Here is a 25,378-nt window from a genome sequence, read left to right as displayed (position 1 = left end):
CCGGGTGAGGTGTAGTTGTGCGACAGGGCTCCTAGCTTGACAATTTCCGCCGGAAGAGCGCTGTCGGGGTCCGGATTCCGCGCGGAGAGGCAAGATGCTCAAGTCCAAGACTTTCTTGAAAAAGACTCGGGCGGGCGGCGTAATGAAGATCGTGCGCGAGCACTACCTGCGGGACGACATCGGCTGCGGTGCATCTGGGTGCGCGGCGTGCGGCGGTGCTCACGAGGGGCCGGTCCTCGAGCCGCAGCCCCTGGACCCGGCCAGCAGTCTTTGCCCGCAGCCGCACTACTTGCTGCCTGACACCAACGTGCTGCTGCACCAGGTGCGTCGGCAGGCGGGCTAACCCCGCGGCCCCAACCAGGAGAAAGGAGTGTGACAGATAAACTGAGGGCCAGGGAGGAGCGTCTTGGGCAAAGTCACATACTTAGGGAGAGGTAAACCCCATCGGGGCGCAAGCCTCCTACCCGCCAGACCGAGGTCCTTTCCATGTACTTACAATTTTTTGAGTTTTTGGAGTTGTAAGCATTTTAGATACGTTAATTTTCTAACTCCTGGTGTCTCTTCTGCCTTAGATTTTTATGTTTGGAGGCCGGGGACCTGGGCTTCTGTGGCCTCCAGCCTGCGACCCCCAGGCAGCTTGTAAGTGCCTACGAACGAAAGCTATGTGGGCCAACGTATTTCTTTATTAGTAGAGTTAATTCTACAGTTTTGTAGTTTTCTTTACATGTGTTCATCTCTCGTCGACCTGAAGGATTTTCTATTGCAAAATAGCTCCTTAGTTTAATGTGCATTTAGTGTTTTTTTTTTTAAACCAGCAGGAGTTTATGTTCAACAGAAACAATTTATGAGTGAAAATAGGAAAAATTAACTCTTCTTTTCTTTTGTTTATTTTAAAGATTGATGTCCTTGAGGACCCTGCCATCAGAAATGTCATTGTGCTACAAACAGTTCTCCAAGAAGTTAGAAATCGGAGTGCTCCCGTGTATAAACGAATCCGAGATGTGACTAATAACCAGGAGAAGCATTTTTATACGTTTACTAATGAGCACCATAGGTAGGGGGAAAATTATGTCAATTATCGGAAAACTGTAGAATTAACTAAATTGGGGGGAGAGTTTCTGGTGGTAATTTGTGACATTATCAGAAGATACCCCATAGGCTTCATACTTCTCAGAGTATTATTTGGTTCTTACACAGTTTACAGATGATAATGCCAAGTGGACCTTGCTAAAGTTACATAGGCATTGATTGGATCAAACCCAGAACCAAGGTCTCCTGACTCCTAGGCTGTTGTAGGTACTTTTATTTCCAGATTTTGAACTGGTTTTAGTATGAGTTGAGCAATAGGATTTTGGAAGTGAGATTTGCTTAGGTTCCCGGAATTCCATACTATGTGAATAACCAACATAGATTAATAAGATATAAGAGTTTATGAAGGAAAGCTTTAAAAATATAAAGCAGATATATTCTTAATGGGCTTTTAAAAGTTAAGCTAATACCTTCTAACTGATCACATTGAAGACGGTAAGGTTAGGAGGTAGAAGTTCTTATGTTTCAGATTCAAGACCTTTGAACGTGATCTTAGAAAATAAGATATTGCTTATTCCTTACGTTAAATAATAATTTGTAATGAGTCCTAGTATACTTTTATTAGATCAGGGTTTCTTACTGTTGGCACCACTGACATATTGGACTGGATAATTTTTTGTTTTGCGAAGGCTGTCTTGTACATTGTGGGATGTTTAGCAGCATCCCTGGCCTCTACCCACTAGATGCCAGTACCAAACCTCCCCACCCCTTCCCTCCCCTACTGAGTTGTAACAATGCAGAAGGTCTCCAGACCTTGTGAAATGTTCCCTGAGGGCCAAAATCACCTGGTAGAGAACTGCTAGTTAGACAGTTGACCTGATAATGAAATCCCACTGGAATATGCAAATTAAAAATATTTAGTTTCTCAAATTTCTCTTCTTTATTCTTATATCCCAAACTTAAATATTGTTATTATAAAGAACATCAGTAAAGCGCTCGTAGACTTCTTATTCCTATCTCCTCCTTCAAACCCAGTAACAGAAACTTTGCTGTGTTTCCATGCAGAAAGACCTAGTGTTTGTGGCACATGATCATCGGATTTTTAATCCAGCATTAACAGTTTTGTTAGCTTCAGTGCAGTGAATAGAGCTTAGCAATACTGGGGTTGACAGGAAGAATTAGGGCACTTGGGCAGATCTCATCTAAAATTGTTGCTCAGTCATGCTAAAACCAGTTCAGAACTTTATGACAGTGTCTTTGAGAAGCTTAAAAGCATTAGGAGGTGTATTAGTGGTGAGAAATAAAGTAATTCTGAAAGCAATATAAGTAAGTAAAATTCTAAAATTAAGCTCTTATCCTTAAGGTGAAAGTTATTGTACTGAATTTTGTTACTGTATTTAAATTTGGCTTTGAAGAACAGATTTAAAGAAATAAGTATGCTGATGTGTTTGGGAGCTTAGAGTGGATGGACTTAGAAGGAATATGTAATCAAATCTATATCTGGTCTTTCAGTCTGTAGATAGCTTGTCATTTAGTGTTTTACCATGGATAATTTAGGTGCATATGTTTTTAATAACTATGGATGAATTATATGATCATAAATCATCTAATCATACAATTGGTAGCTTTTAGGAATTCCTGTTAATCTACAGTTTGGATGAGTCTCATTGTCAGACCTGCAAAGTTTTAGTATAGTTTTTAAACAAAGCATTACTTATTTAATATCCCGATCTAAAATATAAATTCTGATGTTGAATTTTTTCTTTTGGTGAAATAAATTTGTTTTAGCCTTTTTATCGTTCTATCAATAATATGACTTTCTTTTTTTCCAAGCAAATTGTTGTCTTAAAAACTTCACTATAAAGATCCTATATATTTCTTCTCTGAGGTATAAATATGAATACATTCAAGAGAAGATGTACCATGGACTTTTTTCCCTACCATTGACTTTTAAGTTTAGTGGTTAATAAGCATTTATGTCCTAAGGCTTTTTACATATGCTTGATTCTATTGATTTCCATTTCTTTCTTTCTTTTTTTTTCCTTTCCTTTACATTTAGAGAAACTTACGTAGAGCAAGAACAGGGAGAAAATTCTAATGACAGGAATGACAGAGCCATTCGAGTAGCAGCAAAATGGTACAATGAACATTTGAAGAAAATGTCAGCAGAGAATCAGCTGCAAGTTATCTTCATAACAAATGACAGGAAAAACAAAGAGAAAGCCATAGAGGAGGGGATACCAGCTTTCACTTGTAAGTCTTCACGTAGACAAAGCTGTTAGTTTATGTTCTCAAATGTGTACAAAAATTATCACGAGGCCCACGGTTAGGTGTTCACTCCAGTATTTGATATGTTCATAGTCTTGTATAACAATGTGGTATTTTTGTACTTTTTAAAGTTCTCAGCATTTCTAAGCTGAGTTGTGCCACCAGTGGCTGTTAATTTCCCTGTCAGCATTTGGAATTGGCTTAGTAACAGAAGCTCATAGATACTCTTGACCCACTGCCTCTTGGGCATGACCACCTCAGTGCCCCACCCCCCCAAAAAAAGGAAAGAAAAAATTGACATAGCTTCTGTCACAAACAAGATAAAATCCATGTTTTTCCATATCTAGGGAAAAGAATTTTGAATTTATCAAGAACAAAAAACTTATTTTTCAGGTGAAGAATATATAAAAAGCCTAACTGCTAACCCCGAGCTCATAGATCGTCTTGCGTGTTTGTCTGAAGAAGGGGTATGTTTGAGTTTGTTTTATTTTATTTTGGGAAAGTGAAATGATTAACGTAGCCACTTGGGAATACTAGGCTTATAATTACCAAATTGAAGAATTGGAGTATCGGTGGATAAGCTGGAGCTGAAATAGGAGTTGGGTTCTAAACAACCAGAGTGGCTGTCATTGTCTCTTTAACAAAATGCCGCTCATGAGGCTTGACTTTCTAAAATAGCACCAATCGCTGATGTATCCTCAGCACCCTGCGTGGGGCCTGGCACAAAGTGGCGCTATTTGTCTGCTTAATAAGTGAAGGAATTCAGGGCTGGTTTGCAAATGAGGAGTAGGTATTTGATTAAGAAGTGGTGGGCACTGCAGAGAGAGCACACGGCTGTAGCATCAACCCCAGAGGATGGGGAGTCAGGAGAGGTAGAGCAGGAAGGGTGGGGGCCAGATGATGAGGACTTACAGTTTATTCTGTTAGTAAGTTTGAAACTGTCTTATGAAGGTCTCCCTCCAGGGCTGCTGTGAAGAGAAGTTGGTGGATAGGATTGTAGGCTCCCTACCTAATAATGGCAGGCTAAAGGAAATTAGAGATGAGTGAGAGTGTGTCTAGGAGGAATGGAGGAGAGTGGCCAGAAATGTTACTTATTTGGAAGACCACTCTAATTTCAGTTTCTCAGATGATTCTTTGTCTCCAGGGCAGGATTAGAGGCAGAGGGAGGATTAGGGGATCACCACAGTAGAGAGCATGAGAGGGAATCACTGAATTTTGTGGGCTCTCCTTTCCATCCATGTAAAGTGTGTTTAGCAATAGTGACCTCATAGTGTCATGAGGATCGAATGAGGTGATAACAGTAGTAGTAGTATTAATAAAACTCTTATCTCAGTGCCTGGCACATAACAATGGTAAATGTAAGTGGTAGATATTATAGTTATAAATATAGGCTTTATGTAATAGAACATGATACATACATCTAGTCTTTACAACATTTTCTCCACCCCTGCTTGTCTTCAACCAGCTACTTTACAAAATGAAATGGAAGTGAGCAGATCAAAGCTGGGCTTGATGTTTGGAATACAGATTTAGGGTTGTGTCTGATATGTAGCCACTAGTTGCATGTGGCTGTTTAAATTTCATTCAGATTAAATATTCAGTTTCTCAGTTACTCTATTCATCTTTCAAGCATTCAAGCGCCACTTGTGCCTGGTGGCTACCATATTGGAAATCACAAAAGGAATATTCCCTCATCACAAAGTAGTTTTGAATAGCACTAGCCTAGAAGAAGAAACAAGAAGTAATCCAGCACTAGTAACACAGTATTTGATCAATTAGTACAGTAGAGTAAGTGTAGGATGTCGTGAAATTACATATACAGTCAGTTCTGCTATAATCCATTGCGTGTTCCTCAGTCACTGTGCCATGCAAAATTATATAATAAAAACCACAGAGCTTAAGGGAAAATGTGGTCAGGGACACACTCCAAAACTTCATGAAGTGGTAGAAAGAGGGTTATCTAAATTTGAACAGAAGGGTGTTACACCAGATGAAAGATGGTGTGGCTCATAAAACATGGTGATCTGAGGTAACTGATTGGTGTTTGAGAGAGGGGTGTGTGTATGTATGTGTGTGTTTGATTCCTACACCAACTTGGTTCAGCTAGGCGCAGTTTTCTGCATTCACCAAGTATTTTTTAGTATGTCAGTTGCATTGGAACATATTTGTGTTTTCAAAACAAGAAGTATAGGAGAACTGACTGTACTTAGCAAGGTCATCTAACCCAGATTTGGGGTGTCAAGGCTTCCTGATGAAAGTGATGTCTAAGCTGAGATGTGAAGGATGTTCACGAAGCAAATTTACTTGGAGAAAGGGATTTTTATGCTTAATTATTTAAGAGAATTAAACATGTTAATAACTAGGGGGAGAGCATTTTATGCAGAGGAAACAGCAAGTTCAAAGGCTCTGAGGTTAGAAAAAGTTGGCAAGATCAAGAAACAGCTATAAGTGTAGCTGGGATGCAGTGAGCAAGGGAGAAAATGTTAGGAATGAAGTCAGAAATGTAGGCAGGGACCAGATGATGTTGGGTGTAATGAGTCATGGGAAGAAAATGGGATTTTAGTCCATGAGTGCTGACAGCTGTTGAGCAGAAGAGTGATAATATCCACCTGGCTGCTCTAAGGAGCATAGGTTAGAAGCAAGATCCAGTTAGGATGATACTTTAATATCCTTGGGAGACAAGACAGAAAATTGGACCATGATAGTAGCAGATAAGGTAGTGAGAAATAGTCAGATATTGGGTATATTTTGTTCATATACCTATTTTGTTGATTTTAGGACTTGGTAATCCATTGTATAGGGCAGTGAGGGAATAGTTCGTTAATCAGTGGTTATTTTAATAGGCCATATCATTAACTTATTTAATAAGTCATAATATTTAATAGGTCCATATTGATTTTTCTATTAGTTTATGTGATGGTGAGGATGTCAGAGTAGAGGAGGGGGAAATTTGATTCCAGAGAGAGGGGGAAATTTGATTCTAGAGAGAGAAGGGAATTAGAGGACAGAGTTCCTGTGTGGAGGAGAAGAGCTGGTAGGTAGATGCAAGTAGGTGGGCAATTCTGTGGTGGGAAGACGTGGGTCTCTGGTGACTGCTTCTGATTCTCAGTATAAGATTGTGGTCACTCATCCAAGAACCAGGGAGAATGGTAAGGAACTTGGAGAGTTAAGCAGTAAAGGGATCTCCTTAGAAGATGGAAAATGTAGGAAAAGAAGACATAAACGAAGGAGCGGAGCAGTCAGGGTGGTGGGCGTTGAAGTCTCTGAGAGCCCTGGAAGGTGTTGCGGTGGATCTAAAACAGTTCACACTCTCCCTCTATCTAAATCAGCCTTCGCTGTTTAAATTAATCAAAGCAAAAACAGCTTTTCTTTTGCTTTCAGTAACCAGAGTCTTTCCGTGTAATTAAGGCTTCGCATTACCCTTTACATTCCTGCCTGCTCACTTGCTCATCTACCTGCACACCTTCATTCGGGGGCCTGGGTAGCATTGGAGGGGGTACACAGAATTTCTTAGTGTTCTCCATCTGTAGTTGACACTTAAATGTAATGAAATGGAAATACTTGTGTGACGTGCCCTAAGAGTAGAAAGCCTTTTTTTTCTTACTGTGCTATATTCTTTTAAATTCATTGAGTTGCCTGCACCATAATGTTGATGGTGGTTTTAAAAAATACCTGATAGCAGTAATAGTTGTATATTGAGCATCTAAAAGACAGACTTACTAACAACATCTCTTGATTTGCTTGTTTCACAGAATGAAATAGAGAGTGGAAAAATAATATTTTCAGAGCATCTTCCGTTAAGTAAGCTACAACAAGGCATAAAATCGGGTACATACCTTCAAGGAACATTTAGAGCCAGCAGGGAAAATTACTTAGAAGCCACAGTGTGGGTTCATGGAGACACTGAAGAAAATAAAGAGGCAAGTGTGTACATAAATTCCTTGTACACTAAAATACTTTCTGTTCATTTTTTCTTTCCTGTCGTAAACGTTTAAGACTTTGTACAAGAATTCAAATTTGTTTTCTCCTCCCAGTTTATCAGCTTGAAGGCAGTTATGTGAGAGGTCAAAGATGCTAGTAAAATTAATCACTTTTTTAGAAAACTGCTTGTTGAAGAAGAAAACTTTTTTTATTAACCTACTTTTAAGAGAAAAACAATCTAATCAATCAAATAAAAACTAGGGTGCCTCTATTACCTGAATACAACCTGTTCATACTATTTACATAATGTTTAGCTGTGTCACACACTTTAAGGCAAAGAGCAGTTGTTTTGAGGGTGTTCATTGTTTGCCTGGTCCTGGTCTCATTGCTTTGAAGGCTGCATTTCATTTAATCTTCAACTCTTCTCGTGAAGATACTTTTTGTTTGTTTTACCAATCAGGACCCTGAGATTTAGACAGATTAAGACAATTTGGTACTACTGTAAGAATTATGGTAGAGCCATGAACACAACCCTTAGTTTCTGACCATGTTTTTTCTACTTGATGTTGAGAAATTAAGAGGGCAGAGTCAAGGGACACTATAAAGGAAGAAAAATTAGAAAGGAGGGGAATTAGAGACATTTAGAATATATCTAAACTTCTTTTAGGTAACCTTCCATTATTTATTGCCTTTGGTAACATCTGGGCATATGCCATTTGCTATTTTGCACAGATAATCCTACAAGGACTTAAAAATTTAAACCGAGCAATTCATGAAGATATTGTGGCTGTGGAACTTCTTCCCAAGAGTCAGTGGGTAGCACCATCCTCTGTGGTTTTACATGATGAAGGCCAAAATGAAGATGATATGGAGAAAGAAGAGGAGAGAGAACGCATTGTATGAAACCAAGCAGGTTTTATTTTTTGTGCAGCTTTGGGTAATTAGTTAACATGCCAGCTTCAGAGAAAATTAAACAAGTTCACTGCATTCAGATTTATTGAATACAATACAGTTCTGTAGGTTTAATACATGTAATACAGTTAATTTCTTTTCCTCTAAGTAATCTTCTTTTAAATTAATGTCTTATTTTACTCAAATAAATAGATTTAAATACAAAAGGACTTAACTTGAGTATGAAATGTGAATTCTGACATTCAGCTACATGATTTGTCTGAATGAGGTTTAAGTAAATACAAATTGTAAATTTTCTGAAATGCTTTTATGTATTGTTAAAATTCCCTCAGCATCATAGATGTACTTCTGGGCCCTTAAAAAATGGGTCTGTTTAATAATTCCTTTTCTATTACCATATCTTTGATGAAGAGAATGTTTTCCTTTGTTTCTTATGACCTAAAGTCTACCTGATAAGACCTATTTATTTTCCTATTTTAGAATTACAAGAATAATACAAGTATTTGGAATTCACCCAACATTAGTAGTTTGTCTCTTTATATTAATTATATTCACTGCTCTGGAGTCTTTACTGTGATATTATCTTTGCAGAGTCCAGGCCGTAGGGGGATGACATATTTATTCAGTTACTTTTCTTTTTTTCTTTTTTAAACTGTCCATTTTGCAATGCTTAATTATTATGGAACTATCTTTATGGTTGGGTTTGGCATGCTCTTGCCTAGAATTTTGAAGCATCAAGATTCTGTAGTTTTATGTCATAATTTACTGCCCGAGAAAGTGTTAGTATCCATATTCATGTTCTAATTTTGAAGGAAAATTGTCTCATCATCCTGACAGAAAAGATAACTGAAGATTTCTTCCTTTTATATTTGAATCTCAGCTGAAGTCTGCTGTAAGTGAGAAAATGTTAAAGCCTACAGGTAGAATTGTCGGAATAATAAAAAGGAACTGGAGACCATATTGTGGCATGCTTTCCAAGTCTGACATTAAGGAGGTGAGTGAAGAGCGTGTTGCTGTGTAAGACAGAATGGTACACACTTAACAGAACTGAGAGCCCTCGCCTTGCCCCCGTCTCCAGCCTTTTGTGTGTGTGTCAAATCTTTTTTCCTGACTTTCTCTAGTCAAGAAGACATCTCTTTACACCTGCGGATAAGAGAATCCCTAGAATTCGGATAGAAACCAGACAGGCTTCCACATTAGAAGGACAGAGAATTATTGTTGCTGTTGATGGTTGGCCCAGAAGTTCCAGATATCCAAACGTAAGCTTGAATTAGTCATTTTATTTTAGAATATTTAAAAATTTGGGGATGAAATTGCTTCTTTGACTGAAAATAGAATCTGCTTTTGTATAAAATACATACCGAAATTTAGGAATAGTTTAGTTACCTAATAAATAGTGCCTCCAATTTGAAAATTAATCTTAGGAAACTCCAGTGTAAATCACTTGGTTACTTTTACTCGAATTTCCTAACAAATAACTTTTATTGATAGCATTCCAAAAATGGTGTTTGAGACCTAAGTAGATTCTAATAAACAAATTATGACGCTACTAAATTGAAACACATTTTAAGCTTGAAAGATAATAGGAAATAGACATTTTGTTATATGAGAGGTGGGCCCTTAAAAATGGGTCTGTTTAATAATTCCTTTTCTATTACCATATTTATGATGAAGAGAATGCTTTCTGTTGTTTCTTAAGACCTCTAGTCTACCTGATAGGACCTATTTATTTTCCTGTTTTAGAATGAGAGGTCTGCATCATAAACTTGAGAAGGCTTGTCATTTTTAGCTTTAATTTACCAGGGGGTCATTTTTTAAGAAGTGTGGGGAACATTTAGAAATAACTAAGGTGATACATAAATGTTCCAGGATTTAATGTGATAAACTATAATGTACCAAACGTAAAGCTGTAAAATATGCCTTTGTAATAATACCTTTTGGTTTTAGGGACACTTTGTAAAAAATTTAGGTGAAGTTGGAGACAAAGAGACTGAAACAGAAGTTTTGTTACTTGAGCACGATGTTCCCCATCAGCCTTTTTCACAGGCCGTTCTCGGCTTTCTACCAAAGATGCCGTGGAGCATTACTGAGCAGGTGTGTTGAAGAGAATTTGTAGTGACTTTATGAATTATTGTATCTGAGCTAAGTGTGTTTGGTTTCTGTATGTGTTTTTAAATATATGGAAACCATAGTCCCCACCTCCCCTCCGTTTAGTTAGATACTAAACTCTTAGTATCACGCTTTACTGAAAGATAGACTTTTTAGGGGACAGACACTAGCTTATGTCAAATATTTCAAAGGCAAGAGTTCACAAGTTATAAATCATAATGTGTGGTTCTCATTAAGAAAGAAAGCTAAGTTTTTAAAATATCAATATTGTTGTTGTTAAAAGAGCTGTGCTACATCTGTGCTATCAGAACAGTATTTTATTTGTTAATGTGGCATCTTTCAGGACATGGAAAACCGAGAAGACCTGAGACATCTGTGTGTTTGTAGTGTGGACCCCCCAGGATGCACTGATATAGATGATGCTCTGCATTGTAGAGAACTGAAAAATGGAAATTTGGAGGTATTCGTACTTCTAGTGATGTCCTAGCCAAATGTGGTTCTGGTCTCGAGTTAATTTTCTTTTGACCCATTGGAGAATTTGTTTGTGAATTATTCATGTCAGGTAGAGTCAGCTGTAGCTGCAGAGACTGATGGGCATGTGAAAAACTGAAATGGTAACTGTGACTGAGTCCTTTTTCAATTTAGCTGAATTTCTTCTCATCAGAACTCCATTAGTACATTTACCCAGTTAAGCATGTTGGCATCCTTTTATTTTTATCTTTTTAAGGTTGGTGTTCATATTGCTGATGTTAGCCATTTTATTAGGCCAGGAAATGCTTTGGATCAAGAATCAGCCAGAAGGGGAACTACTGTGTATCTTTGTGAAAAGGTAAACGTGTTCAATTTAAAATGGAATTTTGATACATGCTTGTATCTTACCCATCATCTGTTTTATTCTTTGTGTGTGTGCATGTGTGTGTGTTTATTTTAATTAAAGTATAGTTAATTTACAGTGTGTTAGTTTCTGGTGTATAGCACAGTGATTCAGTCATACATATATGTATTTTTTTCATAGTCTTTTTCATTATAGATTACAGTAACACATTGAATGTAGTTCCCTGTGCTACAGTTGTTGTTTATCTATTTTATGTATAGGAGTTTGTAACTGTTAATCCCAAACTCCTAATTTATCCCCTCCCCCTTCCCCTTTGGTAATCAGCTTTATTCTTAGCAATAAAATCATCTGAGGTGTTTTCCTGAGGAAAAGACAGCCTCAGTATTTAGTGAAATATGAATAATTAGTTTGTTAATTGTGCAGTTTGTCAAGATCATGGGTACTTTTGGATTCTTGAATAGTTTGGAATAGTACATGAATTAACTAAAAGACAAACAATAGAATAAGGTGACCTTAAATTCAGTGAAAATAGTGAAATGCTTTTTGTTGTTGAGTGGCTCAAATAATAAGATGTAGTTAATGTAGATTGTTGTGTAGCATTTAACTCATTATCTGCAGGTAACTGATATATTTCCTGTTTTTTATAGTTAAATCATGAGTCTATTCTGTTACAATTTACTATTTATTCTTCATTAAATTTGCTCCCACAAACTTAGAAAAGTTGTGAAAGTAGAAAGAAAAGTTAAGCTTAGTCTGTTATGAATTCATTGTCAAAGTTCTTCTATGTAGATTTTTTTCCATAAAAACTTAGTGTTTCTCTTTTCTTAGAATGTTTAAAATAATGTGTAGTTTGTGTGAAGCATTGGAGGAAGCGCCAGTCATAGAGCTGTCAGGGCTTGTGTCTCATCTAGTAGAGACGTGTTACACACACCGGAGCTCTTACACTTGCAGAGCACAGCTAGATGGTTAGTGTGGAGAGCTTGAACTTAGATCCACTGACATGAAATCCAGTTTTCTTTTATCGCTTCCCTCTTGTAACAATTGCGTGTAACTGCTTTTCTAGAAAATAGACTTTTTACTTCACGTTTTCTCAATTCTGTTCAGAGGCCTCTTTCCCCCACTTATAACATCAGTGCTATTTGCGAATAGAACTTGAAATAAACGTACGATATAGCTCAGTAATCTGTGCTCTGTTTTATCTGTTCCCAGAGGATTGACATGGTTCCAGAGCTGCTTAGCTCTAACTTATGTTCCCTGAGATCTAACGTTGACAGGTATTTATGCATGTTTCTTCATGAAAGCGTAATATTTACTACTTAAACTGATTCCCATTAACAAATGCTGTCTATTTTTCCCCCTAGATTGGCATTTTCATGTATTTGGGAAATGAATGACAATGCCGAAATCTTAAAAACGAGGTTTACCAAAAGTGTCATTAATTCAAAGGTTGGTTTCATGGTTAATACTTCATGGTTAAATGTTTGGTACTTTTAACTGTGTTCTAGGCTTTTTTGAAAAAGTTAGGCTTATTAAGTTAAGAAGTTTATTCCCCCAGTGTTGCAGGAAAATCTGGTTGTTTTCAGTCATCTGTGTAATTTTTTATGTTATTTAGAAATGAATTTGTGTGGCAGTTGTCCTGTATTCAGAAACTTACAAAGGCTATATACTTGAGAAGACCAAATATATTTTTTTGGCCCTAACTCAGAAACTCCAGTATTTGAAATTGTCCCAAATTATAGCTGGTTAGTATTTTAAAAGATGGCATGTACACTGTCTTCTTGTTTCTCACATTTTCTCACTGAAATGATGTTATAAATCATAGTTGGATTCCAGTAGAACTAGTCTGAGATTGATGTTCAAAGAGAATGAAGCCAGATTGTCTTTCTCATTGTTTAACTTTTTTAATACTTTCCCCCTAATTCTCTTGTGTTCTCATTTTGCCCTGACTCTTCCTCTGATATTTGCCAAATCCCTTTTCTTCCAGTGATCTATTTTCCAAGTTTACCTGCTTTTTCTCTCCCTTTATCATCATTCTTTTCTGATCAACTAGTGTTGGAGAGAGAGAAGAGTTTGACAAACAGTGTTGTGCGAATGATTTAAATTTTCCTAGATTTGTAGTTATAAGAAAAAGTTTAGTAAAAATATAACAGAAAACATTTTTAGACAGGGAACACTTAGCCCCTAGTAGATAAGTTGGCTCTCCCAAGAATCTGGTCTGCATTGTCTGTCTTCTGCTATTCCTGATTTTTACTTGTGAAGCTACTTTTTTTTAAAGAAACCAAAAAGTTAAAAACTAAAAAATGGTATTTTCCATGAGGAGAGAAATAGGAACAGAAGCATTATTTGTATGCTTGGATTGTCATTGCAAATTAATCTTTTTCAGCATGATTTCTCTGATTTTTAGATTAGATAGTTAATTTGGGGTATCTAGTAGATTTCCTGTAAAATGTGATATCTAGACTATTACAATTTTATTAACTATTTGCAGTGAGTAATGAAGAAAGTAATGATCATCTGGAGAGGATTTCACTTGATATTCATTATCAGAGAATAATGTGACCTTCCTTATATTGTATTTTAGCATTACTTAAGTATTTATTCAGTAACTGAACTATGAAAGTAATTAGAGTTTAAACAACTGATTTACTAACAATTCTAGCATTTTATTTATTTCTACATAAGTTTGCTTATGTTGTATAATACATCGGATGAGAGTTACTGAACCAGAAATCATAGGTGGGGAGTATAAATATTTTAGCTAGGAATTGCGATTAATTTTAGGTTTTCTGAAATCATGGATTTTATGTAGTGGAAATATAAGAACATAGCAAACCTGTTTTTATAAGCATTATAGTAACATACGGTTTCTTTTTTAGGCTTCCCTTACATATGCTGAAGCTCAGATGAGAATTGATTCAGCAACCATGAATGATAATATTACTACTAGTCTCCGTGGACTGAATAAACTCGCTAAAATTTTGAAAAAAAGAAGAATTGAAAAAGGGTACATTTCCCCAAAAACACCTACCAAGATTTGTCTAAATTCGTTCATCCTGGTATTAAGATAACGTGAACTCTTCAAAGTGTTTTGTCATGGACAGTGATGAATTATTTAATAGGCTGAATGGGACTCTTAAATAGAAACATTCTCTCTTCTAGCCACCTTTTTAAATATTAGCAGCTTGTTTCTGGACTGCTGTTTCTTCAGGAGTTCGGTTGCGTTAAAGATCTTGATATGTTTGAGTTAAAGATCTTGAGGAAATTCTAGGGAGGCAAGGTCTTAAGATTTTTCTATGGATTTTTCCTGATTTAAATAGAAATGAGTTTCATGAGCGTACTTTGATTTTCAGATGTTTAATTAAATACAGGTGAAGTCCTTCTTGCACTTGGAATTGGAAGAGATTTTAGAGATTGTTTAATCCAACACCTTTATTTTTTAAATGATCAAACGTTACATATACGCAGTTTTCCCAAAGATCTGACAGCTTGTGGCAGATTCACGTCTTTTAGCTATTATATCATAGCATTTACCTAACTGCAAAGGAGTTTTAAGGCGTATTCGTGTACCCAGACTTGTTGAAGTAAGTAGAAGAAATTTGATTCTTGAAAGACATCATCAACTATGAGAGTAAAGCAAATACCTGAGCCTTTTGTGTGTTGGTCTCTGGGTTCCATGACTATTCAGGGTAGGGTCACAAGGGGTTACCAAAAGTGTTTTTGCTGGGGCGTGCAAACTCTAGATCTGTGCTCTTTTATAACGTGCCTATTTAAATTAGAATTCATTAAAAGAAAATTAAAAATTCACTTCCCAAGTCACACTAGCCACATTTCGAGTACTCAGTAGCCACATGTGGCTACCATATTTCCATCCCTGCAGAAAGTTCCATTGGACAGTGTTGTTCTAGGTGGCTATGCTGAGCCTCTGCTATCTACTCTCACTTCATTTTTCTGGGAATCCGCTTAATGATCCTAAATTTGAAACTTGAAACTGTATAAGAATAATTTGGATGCACTAAAACCGAATAAAACAATTGCTTTGTCATTAAGAAGTATATAAGAGGAGTTTACAGTATGCCAGGCATCAGAAGAAAGTCTGTTGTAAAAGCAAAGTGAATAAAACAAATTGAAACTGTATTTATTTTGATAGTTTTAAAGTAAGATGTAAATTTGCATTTGTGACATACTTCTGCTAATTAGGACAGGGAAAATATTTTTTAACTTGAAAAACAATCTGTACTTTTAGTTTTGTAAGTAGATAGTCATTTCTAGGTAAAACATATCATTAAATCTTCTCAGGCTTAGGGAGAACTGAGAAAACAATCAGTAAAAAAGTTGGTGTCTTTCACCGTCTCAAAGGACATGTTATGTCTTAAATTACATCTATCATATGTCTGTCTTGAAGGATAAATGTTATGTCGTGCATAGGCATAACGTTTTAGATGTTCCGTGAAGAAAAAAATGATCAAAATGTGATTAGTCTACCTTGCTCTCTAGGTCAAGATGTATTAATCACACAGATTAATTGTGGTTTGAAACTTGTAAATCCTGCGTGGTAAGGGAGAAATATTTGTTGAGATTCCCTGTCTAGTATTCCTTCTGTAGTTCTTTTATTAAAGGTGAAGAGTCAAGGGAAAAAAAGAACATGGAATCCCACTTGCCCCAGCTCATCTTATTGTTTTCCCTTTTCTGATTGTCTCAGGTTACCCAGCCTCATTAAAGTTCTTAGTTTTAGGTTGATTTGGAGTTGACCAGATGAAAATACCATCAAAGTGTGAAGAAACATTATACTTACCTTGCCTTGTGGGAAATTAACTTTTCAAAGGAGAACTTGCCAAACCATGAAATGAACCATGCACGTGAAGCACTTAGCCTAGTGCATTATCTGACACATAGCACTCAGATATTAGGAGCCGTCAGTCTTTGTAACGTTAGTTGTAGTTTATTAACTTCGTCTCTGTTGGTTGAGTGTATGTGGAAGATACTTTTGAACTGATGTCACTGATCTACCCAGGGCAGCTTCCCTTTGGCCTCTCTCCACCACCCTTTACCCTAATAACGTTGTTTTCTGTCGTAAATAAAATACTGCTGGTTACCTTCTTTATTTATAAAACTGATTACGAGCCCGAGTAGCTCAGTAAAAACTCAGTTTGGGTACAGAAGATATTCAAATCCTCAGAAACACAAGGATGCATTTTGTTGTGTTGCTGTTGCTTTTTAACTGCATTTTAGAATTGTAAACTATGAGGCTATTCGTGAAAACAACATGAAACTCAGCAGAGGGTCATAAAGCTTTCAGAAGAAAATCTGTTGTGCACTTGCTATAGTCATTTTCTATTTGAAAAGAGTCGCTTCCGGAATCACGTCTGTTACTGCTCACGTGACTGACTCACGTCATTGTTTTATTTAGGGCTTTGACTCTTTCTTCGCCAGAAGTTCGATTCCACATGGACAGTGAAACTCATGATCCTATAGATCTGCAGACCAAGGAACTTAGGTATGTAATTTTTTGATGGGTAGTAGATAAGATTTTGATTTTAAGTGTAGTATCTGCTATATATATTAATAAACAAAACATTTATACCTCAAGCATCTATTTTTAGTAGGATTATGATTGCTGTAGAGTTTTTTTAAGTTAAGAAGTATAGAGGAAAAATAAATATGATTTCACGTGCTAGTCTTTTTTTATATAAAACTTACTTATCTTACTTATAAGGTAAGTATTATAAAAGGAAAATGGCCAGTTTGGTTGGTTGTAATGTGTGGTATATTAGAACTTGACTGGTAACAGTAATGGTAAATAAAAGAAGATTGCCTTCATTATTTTTAAGTATTTAGTGTAAGCTGTACTGTGGTAGGATAGAATAGTGGCCAAAACCATGGGCTTTGAAGCCACGCTGCCTAGATTTGAATCCCACTTCTGCCAGTACCTCCAAACAAGTTATTTGACCTCTCTATGCCTCGATTTATGTCAGTGCAATAGGATTGGTAATGGTACCTACCTCGTCGGGTGTTGTGAAGAATACTCAAAAGTTAGGTATTGCTGTTACTGTTTTATTGATTTGCTTAAGATTTACGAAGCAAGGCTGGTTTTGATTACATCAAAGTCGGGCCCCTCTTCCATGCCTCTTGTATAAGGTGATTCTGAAATTAACATGCATTTACACTTTTCTAGTAGATAACCAAGGGTTTAAAATGGGAATATACTCAAGTTTGTTAATTAGGACCAGTATGTGCTTTATAGCATTAGAGCTAAAATTAAAAAATATTTTTGGGCAAACTTCTGTGCAAATAAGTTTTAATAGGAACAGTGAAACCAGTTCCTAGAGCTTTTTAGAGGAAAATCTTGAATCTCATTTTGCCAAAGTAGGACATCACCCATTCTTACCAAGAAGAAAAACCACATTTCTTGTCCCTATAGTTCTAAAGATATGATTTGAAGTCTTCCTAATATTAAAAAAAAAAGAATACACTTTAGGTATTTTGCCAAGAGGTTATAAGATGTTAAAAATGGAAACATGAATGAAAGATTAATAATGCTTGTTCAGTAACTTGGAGAAAGAAAGCACTGTTAAACAATGCAGATCGTTTACTAAACTGAATTTTAAATGGACAATAGATTGATTATATAAAATGAAAAACAATATCAAATTAAGTATTTTGAAGTCAGTGTGGGCTCAGATTCTGTTACTACTGATAATCCTGACCTTGAGCAAGAGAACAGTGTTACACGTCTTTAGTTTTCTCGTCTGCAAAACAAGGCTAGTTATCCATGTATATATGTATAGTTTGTATATAGGTGCATATGTATATTGAGACATCACAATATTTATAGCACTTATAACACAACGCCTAGACCATAATAAGCACCCCCAAAAGCTATTGTAAATATCTCTTCATTTTAGGTGATTTATTGGTGAAAGTTTTCATTTTTCTAAGCCAAAATTGATATGACCTAAATAGCTTTTGATTCTTAGTAAACTTTATTTTTATGGATTTATAATTAAATAAAAATCTCTTTGGACCCAGTTGGTCAAGTCTCCACTCGGATGGGATTTACTCATGCAGTAGATGCATAGTAAGAGTTTGTTAGTATAGTAGCTGAGAAGTGGAGGGGATGTTAAGTTATTAAAAATACACATGTAAGAAATTGATACAACATTGTAAACTGACTATACTTCAATAAAAATATACATATACAAAAAATATAAATACCAGTATGTTTTGATTATTGTTTTAATTTCTACAAATAAAATACATGAAATAATTGAAAAAATACACACGTGCACAGACATATGAATGTTTACATAGAAATTTTCATTATCTTGTTGGAAAAGGTAACAACCTGTGAATGCTATATCGAAGTCTCATTTTTTTTTCCCCTTATTTAATGATTTTTCCATTGGCAGAGAAACAAATTCCATGGTGGAAGAATTTATGTTACTTGCCAATATCTCTGTTGCAAAAAAAATTCATGAAGAATTTTCTGAGCATGCTCTGCTTCGAAAACATCCCGCTCCTCCTCCATCAAATTACGAAATTCTTGTTAAGGCAGCTAAGTCTAAGGTAAGGTCCCACAGTTTGAAAAATCATCTCTATTTGTGTTGTGATCTATCCATTGCCCTGAGTAACCTACATTCACATCTCTGTAAAAGTTTTGTTGTTTCTTGATGCAAAAACATGCTGGTAGTTCTTCTGATTGAAAAAAAAGAAAAATCATCTTTCTTTGGTCGAGTTATCTCTTCCCACGTTGAAAACATTTGCTTAATAAAATCCTTTAATGCCTTTAAAGAGTGCCCTCTACTAAAGCCAGATGTTCCAGACTAAGTTATTTGTAATATCCTGAATATTTTAAGCTTTTCCATGTCTGTGACTTTGCACTGTTCTTTTTTAAAATTTTTATTTTATCCTTATTTTTTATTGAAGTGTAGTCAATTTACAACGTTTAGATGTACAGCAAAGCGATTCAGTTATACATATATATACATATGTATATTTTCAGTTTCTTTTCCATTATGGCTCATTACCAGAAATTGAATATAGTCCCCTGTGCTATACAGTAGGTCCTTGTTGTTTATCTATTTTATATCTAGTAAAGTGTATCTATTAATCCCAAACTCGTAATCTATCCCCCACCCCGCCCTTTTCCCCACCGATAGCCAATTTGTTTTCTTTGACCGTTTGCACTGTTCTTTATGCCTGTGTTACTTCATGCCTCCTCTGAACTGCCTACCTTCAGAAATTTACAAGTAGGTTTTTTATTTTCCTCGTTATCTTCAGCTCAGTTAAGTCCTCTTTATATCATGTCTGTAAGAAGTCCATTTTTGCATACGTGAAAACAAGGAAAAACACAGAAAGGGCACCATTTCCGCAGCCCCATTTACCCCCTGCCCCCAGTTAGTAGGCTTTTATTTAGCCATAATTACCCTTACCCTTGGGGCGACTGTGGCTTACATTGGTTTTCTTTGGGTCACTTGCTCAGGCCCCATCTTTCTGTCCAAAAGAGAGCTGGGAGGAGTAGCAATGGATCTTGGGGTATTATTCTAACAAGATGACATTGGTTTCTGATTTTTCAGATCTTTATGATGGGCCTGCTCCTATCATATCCATCAGAACAGAATCAGCTTCTCTGCTCGAAGGCTTACACTGTAAATTGGAGAATTGTCTTTTATTGTCTTATTTCTCTGACCTGCGTAGAGGAGGGAGGATATAAGGATTTTTGCCTCATCTCCCAAAGCAGAACAGCAGCTAAGTTTGCTGTATAAGTGCACTGAGCCCTAGTAACCCCTACAGTTTGATTTGGCCTCTGGCCTTTACTTCTACTTTGAATGGAGGGAAATTGGACTTTGGGAGACAGCATTACTGCCCCCACTATTCTTTCCCTCTTGAAACATCTTCAGAATGTTGATATTGCAGTCCCTTTAAATGTAGTCAGAAGGTTTTAAAATTTAATGTTGTAGAAAACAATCATTACTCTTTATAAATGTATTTTTCGTTCTCCTCGGTTAAGGATAAAAGGCATGAACAATTATTATGTGGTCAGAAGCACTATATTTGTCCAGCCTGATGGGTTATATTTTGAAGACATGATGGTACTGATTTTAAAGTGTTGACTATGATGCTTTCTTTCCCTCCTCTTTATTCACAGAATTTGGAAATTAAAACCGATACAGCCAAATCTTTGGCTGATTCTTTGGACCGGGCGGATTCACCTATTTTCCCATATCTAAACACTCTGTTAAGAATATTAGCTACTCGCTGTATGATGCAAGCTGTGTACTTCTGCTCTGGAATGGATAATGATTTTCATCACTATGGCTTGGCATCCCCAATATACACACATTTTACTTCACCCATCCGAAGGTACTTTTTTCTTTTTTTTATGAAATTAGAGCTAGAAAATAGTTATTGCTGAATTTTAAAAGGACATTTTAATGCTAACATGGCATGACTCTTACTTCTCCCTCATCTTTCTAGATATGCAGACATCATTGTTCATCGGTTGTTGGCTGTGGCTATTGGGGCTGATTGCACTTACCCAGAGCTGACAGACAAACACAAGCTTGCTGATTTATGTAAAAATCTCAATTTCCGGCACAAAATGGCACAATACGCTCAGCGTGCATCAGTGGCTTTTCATACCCAGGTATTTGCCTTCTGTCACTGACAGTTCACTTTTAAGACCTTTTTTTGTTACCTTCAGAATATTTTAAGACATCCTTCATAAGGTCATATGCTTTTTTACAGCTATTTTTCAAAAGCAAAGGAATAGTAAGTGAAGAAGCTTATATTCTGTTTGTAAAAAAGAATGCTATTGTGGTGTTAATTCCAAAGTATGGTTTAGAAGGTACAGTGTTTTTTGAAGAAAAGGACAAACCAAAGCCACGGCTTATTTATGACGATGAGGTACAGTATTTCTAATGTTTTTATTCTGGATTTTTTTTGAAGGGGGGACACTTTCTGTTTGATAGGTTTCAAGTGGTACCCATAAAGGGTAGAATTATTTTCTGTACCTACAGAATTTTATGCCAACTAAGCTGATCATTTTACTCACAATTTCTCACCTCGGTGAATCTTCCCACATACAAATGTTGTCCCTGATTTCTTTCTTTTATACCATGTAACATTCCCCCTCCAAGAAAAACTTGAATTATGCTTTGTCCCTGGTGGGCAGATGGATTAAAGGAATAAATGGCTGCTAATAGCTCAGAGAAGGGAATTTTTAAAACCACTTCCCAGTGTTTAATCTGACAGATTCCCTACTTCCCTAACCTGAGTAGAATTACAGAACAATGAATTCTTCCCACAGTACTGTTGTGCTCCAGTACAAGACCAACAATTTGCTAATTAAAGGGTGAGAATCCTGAGATTAATGAACATGTACTGGGAGCACCTTAATGGAAGGGTGAATGTATGCAAATAAGGTCATGTTGTATGCAAGGCTGTTAGATGAGTAGTTTTTGTTATGTTGAACATTTTGATGCTTATTAAGTATTGAATTTTTTTTAATTTAAACTTTTAAGTTAATATGGCAGATAAATTATAAATAATTAGAACCAAGCCTCAAGTGTAAGACAGCAGTTAAAAATAGTCTAATGTGTTTTGTTTAGGTACCATCACTTAAAATAGAAGATACAGTGTTTCATATATTTGATAAAGTAAAAGTGAAAATCATGTTAGACTCATCAAATCTTCAGCATCAGAAAATCCGAATGTCCCTGGTGGAGCCACAGGTAAGACAAAACTGATACCGTCCATGTTGTGATGGAATAAATAGTACATATTTTGTGAAAGAGTGATACAGTCATAACTTACTTCTGTTTAATGATAGAACCCTGTAAGTAGTGTGGAGGACAAATATTTGCATAGGAAATCCTTTTTCCTCACTGATTTCCCTAGGCCATGGGAACGCAGGCATCTGGGCTGCTTCCAAGGCCCTTGGTACCAAAAGCAGATCTTTGAGATCTGCCTAGTTATTTTTCACTTTAATCAGCTTTGAAATCTGCACTTTTGAAGGAAGTGTTTCCTCTAAGACACTGGTTCTTAACCTTGTTCTGCCCCAACACACCTGACGCTGACAGCCCCAGTGGGTCCGCTAGAATAAACTGAACGTGTTATAAACACACACTTCCCAAGTGACATGCTTCTACCTGTTGAGGTCTTGTGTACCTTGACACTTCTGCACCGCTCTTGCTGTGTGAAATATGGACATTGTGTCAAAAATCTACTACTTGCTCCCTCCCCATCTTTTTGAACGTAGAAGTGTCTGTGGGGAAGGGGAAGTTGAGACTGGGATGTATTCCTAATTTCATGCTTTTACTCGTCCTCTTTTTCCCATTTGCATTACTTTAGATACCAGGGATAAGTGTTCCTCCTGACACTTCAAACACGGACATGAATGAACCAGAGAGAAAGAAGAAGAAGCTTCAAAAATAGCTCCAGTCAACAGAAAACCTTCAAAGATTGGTTTCCTTTTGTAAAAAAACAAAACAAACAAAAAAACTTGAGAGAGCACTTCTCAACTTAAGAAGTGTGTGATACAGTTTGTTACTTTTAAGTACGTTTTAATAATTTTAAAAATTTGCATTTTTATTGAACTGTTGGCTGTATCTGTCCCATCACACTACTTCATTTCTGGATCGAACAGAACTGTCTATGCAGAGAAATTCAATTGAATATCCATAACTTACATAGTGACAGGATAGCACCTTGAGGGGTCTGTAAAGATTGCTTAAAGGCAGCACTCCTCTGCTCATTGAAGGGCAGGTGAATTTTGCATAAGTAATTTAATTATTTACTATTGATAGAAAAAATTATCATTTTCTTATGGAGCAAAAATTAGAACATTTTTAGAAGCAAGGAACAAGCTATTCTTCCCGAATCTTGAAAGCTGTCAGTGTGTGGTATGACAGTTTTTAGATTCAAGACAATGAAGTCAAGAGCTGTCAGGGAACTCAGTCGTTCATCTCCTGTGCCATCTTTAATTTACCTTGTATTAAGCATCCCCTTACTGTTAAAAAGCCTCCTGCATTTTATTAGGGGTCCTTGAACAGCTCTGCTTGCTTGGGAATTGGATGTCTGGGGAAGGTGAAGTAGCATATTGTGATGGGACTGGAAAAATAGTTTTTCGAAATACCAGATAATAAGTGTGGTCATCATCCTTGACCTTCAGCTCAAGTATCTCCCCAAAAATAAGGCACTAGGGTTCAAAGAAAGACTAGAGATGGCACTATGAATGTTACATCATGTTACTTATAAAAATAGATAATCAGTGACTTAAATTGCATATATATCAGATCATGTAGGAAAGGAGGGGTTGTTAAGGACACTAAAGGCAACAGATTGCAGTACTGCGTTTGATGCACCAGAGTGACTACTTCCCTTGTTAACCACGAAGGTTAGTGATGATTAAATTGGTGTTTTCAAGACGCATTGAGACAGAAATACCTTAGTATTTTCCTTTGCTTATTCAATTTCTAGAAGTACCTACATTGTACCAGGTGCATCACCAGTTGAGTAGACCATCTCTGCCTTGAGGGAGCTTGTGGTCCAGGGACAAGACTGGCAGGTCCCACCAGCGTGTGTAGAATGTGGGGGTGGCTACAGTGTGTATCATCACTTAGGCGCACAATAGTTATTAAAATGATTGTTACTGAGGAAAACATCCATCCACTGAGGCAGAACTCGTCTCAGTCGGAGGAAGATGGCCTTGAGTGGACTGTCACCGAGAGCAGTCAGCAAGCCACTGCTGTCAAGGCCAGACACATTCAACTCTGGTAGCCGGAGAGTTTCTGTTACAACCATCACGCTCCATCCACTCCTGCTTACAGTGCGGAAGCAGTCAGAGACAGTGGGTGAACAGACGAGCGTGGCTGTGTTCCAATAAAACCTTATTTATGGACGGGGACATTTAAATTTCGTAATTTTCATGTGTTTAACAAAATACTACTCAATTTGATTTCCATACTGCACCCCTCTCTGCAACCACTGAAAAATCCTTTGTCCATGGGCCATAGTTTACCTGAAGCACAGGAAAAGGAAGGCTTCTTCATAGAACAAGGCTTTAGTGACCTCATGCCTATCTTTCCAAGTTTGTTTTCTTGTGCCTTATTTATGAGGAAAGCCTAATTCAGCTCTATCGCCTATTGTCTAGTTCAAGATGACCAGAAACCGTATTTTCACCCTAAAGCCTCTTCTTTGGTAATGCTTCTAGTACCGTTTCTTACGCTAAGCAGCTTACATGAAACGTTTCATTTAAAAGCCCTGTTAAGGACTACTGTCCCCATTTAACAGATGGGTGATGGATGGAGGTTCCTGACCTGGTGCAGGTAGTAAGTGGCAGAGGGGAGATCTGAGTCCAAGTTATCATCACTACTTTATTCTCTGTTTCTTGATTTGTGCTATTAAAAGCACAGCCAAGGAAGCCCCTACCCCAAGGATCAAAAAGTCCTCTTAAGAATGGCAACTGTTTTTTAGGTTTATATTGATTCTAAAGCCATGATTAAGGACTCCATTTCCTAATGCACCGTCTTTAGCAATGGACCTCGTGGCTCATGGCTTTAATGGTTGGTGTACTGGCGGGGAGTATGAGCCAGAAACACAGCAAGAAGTTTTGCAGGTTGGCAGTAAGTTTACAAGGTGCACAAAAGGAAGGAAGGAGGTGACATGATGATAGTATGTCCTTATTTCCTAGGGCTACATATGAATTAGTGTTCCCTTTTGAAAGACAGTTTTAAAAGGTGATTTGTAAAATATGAGTATACATTCTCCAAAGTAAAAAAAACAGTTCCCCTCAAAATCATATACCCATTCTACTCCCAATGTTAATGTAAGTATTTTAGTTTATTTTTAAGTAATAAAAAAAAAATTAGTCATGTGTCTGCCCAACCATCGCTTCATAAGCCTAAAGCCCTACAGAAACTTGTCTCTTGGTTTTCCTGTGTTCTTACTCCTCTGCTGGACCAAACTTGAGCTGGAAAGGATGTTGCTACCCTTGGATGGAGACACATTCTGGGCATCCCTCATTTACCCGACTAATAATACATGAGAGAAAGATGCTGTTAGTACTAGCTTTCTAGTATTTATATTTTTCAGACCAATTATTATTAGAACTAAGGATTTCTACACAGAAATGAACAAACAGTTTTGAGAATAAAAAATTCTGGAAACCTGCTTAACCTCCTTTCTACCTCTGTTTTTTTCTTCCGAAATCATTTCTTTCACAAAGGTTATAAACAAATTCATCTGTATATTCACGTTTTTATGTAAAATAAACATAGCACCTTCACAGTTGTACACTATCCAAGA

The 25,378-nt window shown here is 36.7% G+C and overlaps 1 protein-coding gene across 2 annotated transcripts; it reads left to right on the top strand.

Moving 5' to 3' along the window:
• The first annotated feature begins 33 nt into the window (after positions 1-33).
• On the top strand, positions 34-25,248 carry DIS3 (DIS3 homolog, exosome endoribonuclease and 3'-5' exoribonuclease). Of its 2 annotated transcripts, XM_010973555.3 has the most exons (22): positions 150-322; positions 573-639; positions 897-1,054; positions 3,089-3,282; positions 3,691-3,764; positions 7,050-7,217; positions 7,951-8,115; positions 9,011-9,124; positions 9,252-9,389; positions 10,078-10,224; positions 10,583-10,699; positions 10,967-11,068; positions 12,284-12,348; positions 12,436-12,520; positions 13,951-14,078; positions 16,482-16,568; positions 18,481-18,637; positions 20,220-20,434; positions 20,549-20,717; positions 20,819-20,977; positions 21,682-21,804; positions 22,424-25,248. In XM_010973555.3, exons 4-22 carry the CDS (start codon positions 3,189-3,191, stop codon positions 22,505-22,507), a joined length of 2,391 nt encoding a protein of 796 aa, XP_010971857.1. In that variant the 5' UTR covers positions 150-322; positions 573-639; positions 897-1,054; positions 3,089-3,188; the 3' UTR covers positions 22,508-25,248. The 2 variants fall into 2 exon arrangements, with proteins under 2 accessions (XP_010971856.2, XP_010971857.1); XM_010973554.3 differs by lacking the exon at positions 573-639 and having other exon boundaries at positions 34-322.
• The last annotated feature ends 130 nt before the right edge of the window (positions 25,249-25,378 follow it).

The sequence above is a fragment of the Camelus bactrianus genome, chromosome 14 (genome assembly GCF_048773025.1).
Source record: "Camelus bactrianus isolate YW-2024 breed Bactrian camel chromosome 14, ASM4877302v1, whole genome shotgun sequence".
Taxonomy (NCBI): Eukaryota; Metazoa; Chordata; class Mammalia; order Artiodactyla; family Camelidae; genus Camelus; species Camelus bactrianus.
This window is presented reverse-complemented; position numbering and strand designations above follow the sequence as displayed.

Excerpts from the sequence above, each read along its gene's own strand:
- DIS3 (XM_010973554.3), top strand. The coding sequence starts at position 95 with ATGCTCAAGTCCAAGACTTTCTTGAAAAAGACTCGGGCGGGCGGCGTA. Across the intron at positions 323-896 it reads CCAACGTGCTGCTGCACCAG|ATTGATGTCCTTGAGGACCC; the intron begins GTGCGTCGGCAG and ends TTTATTTTAAAG. Across the intron at positions 16,569-18,480 it reads CTGCAGACCAAGGAACTTAG|AGAAACAAATTCCATGGTGG; the intron begins GTATGTAATTTT and ends TTCCATTGGCAG.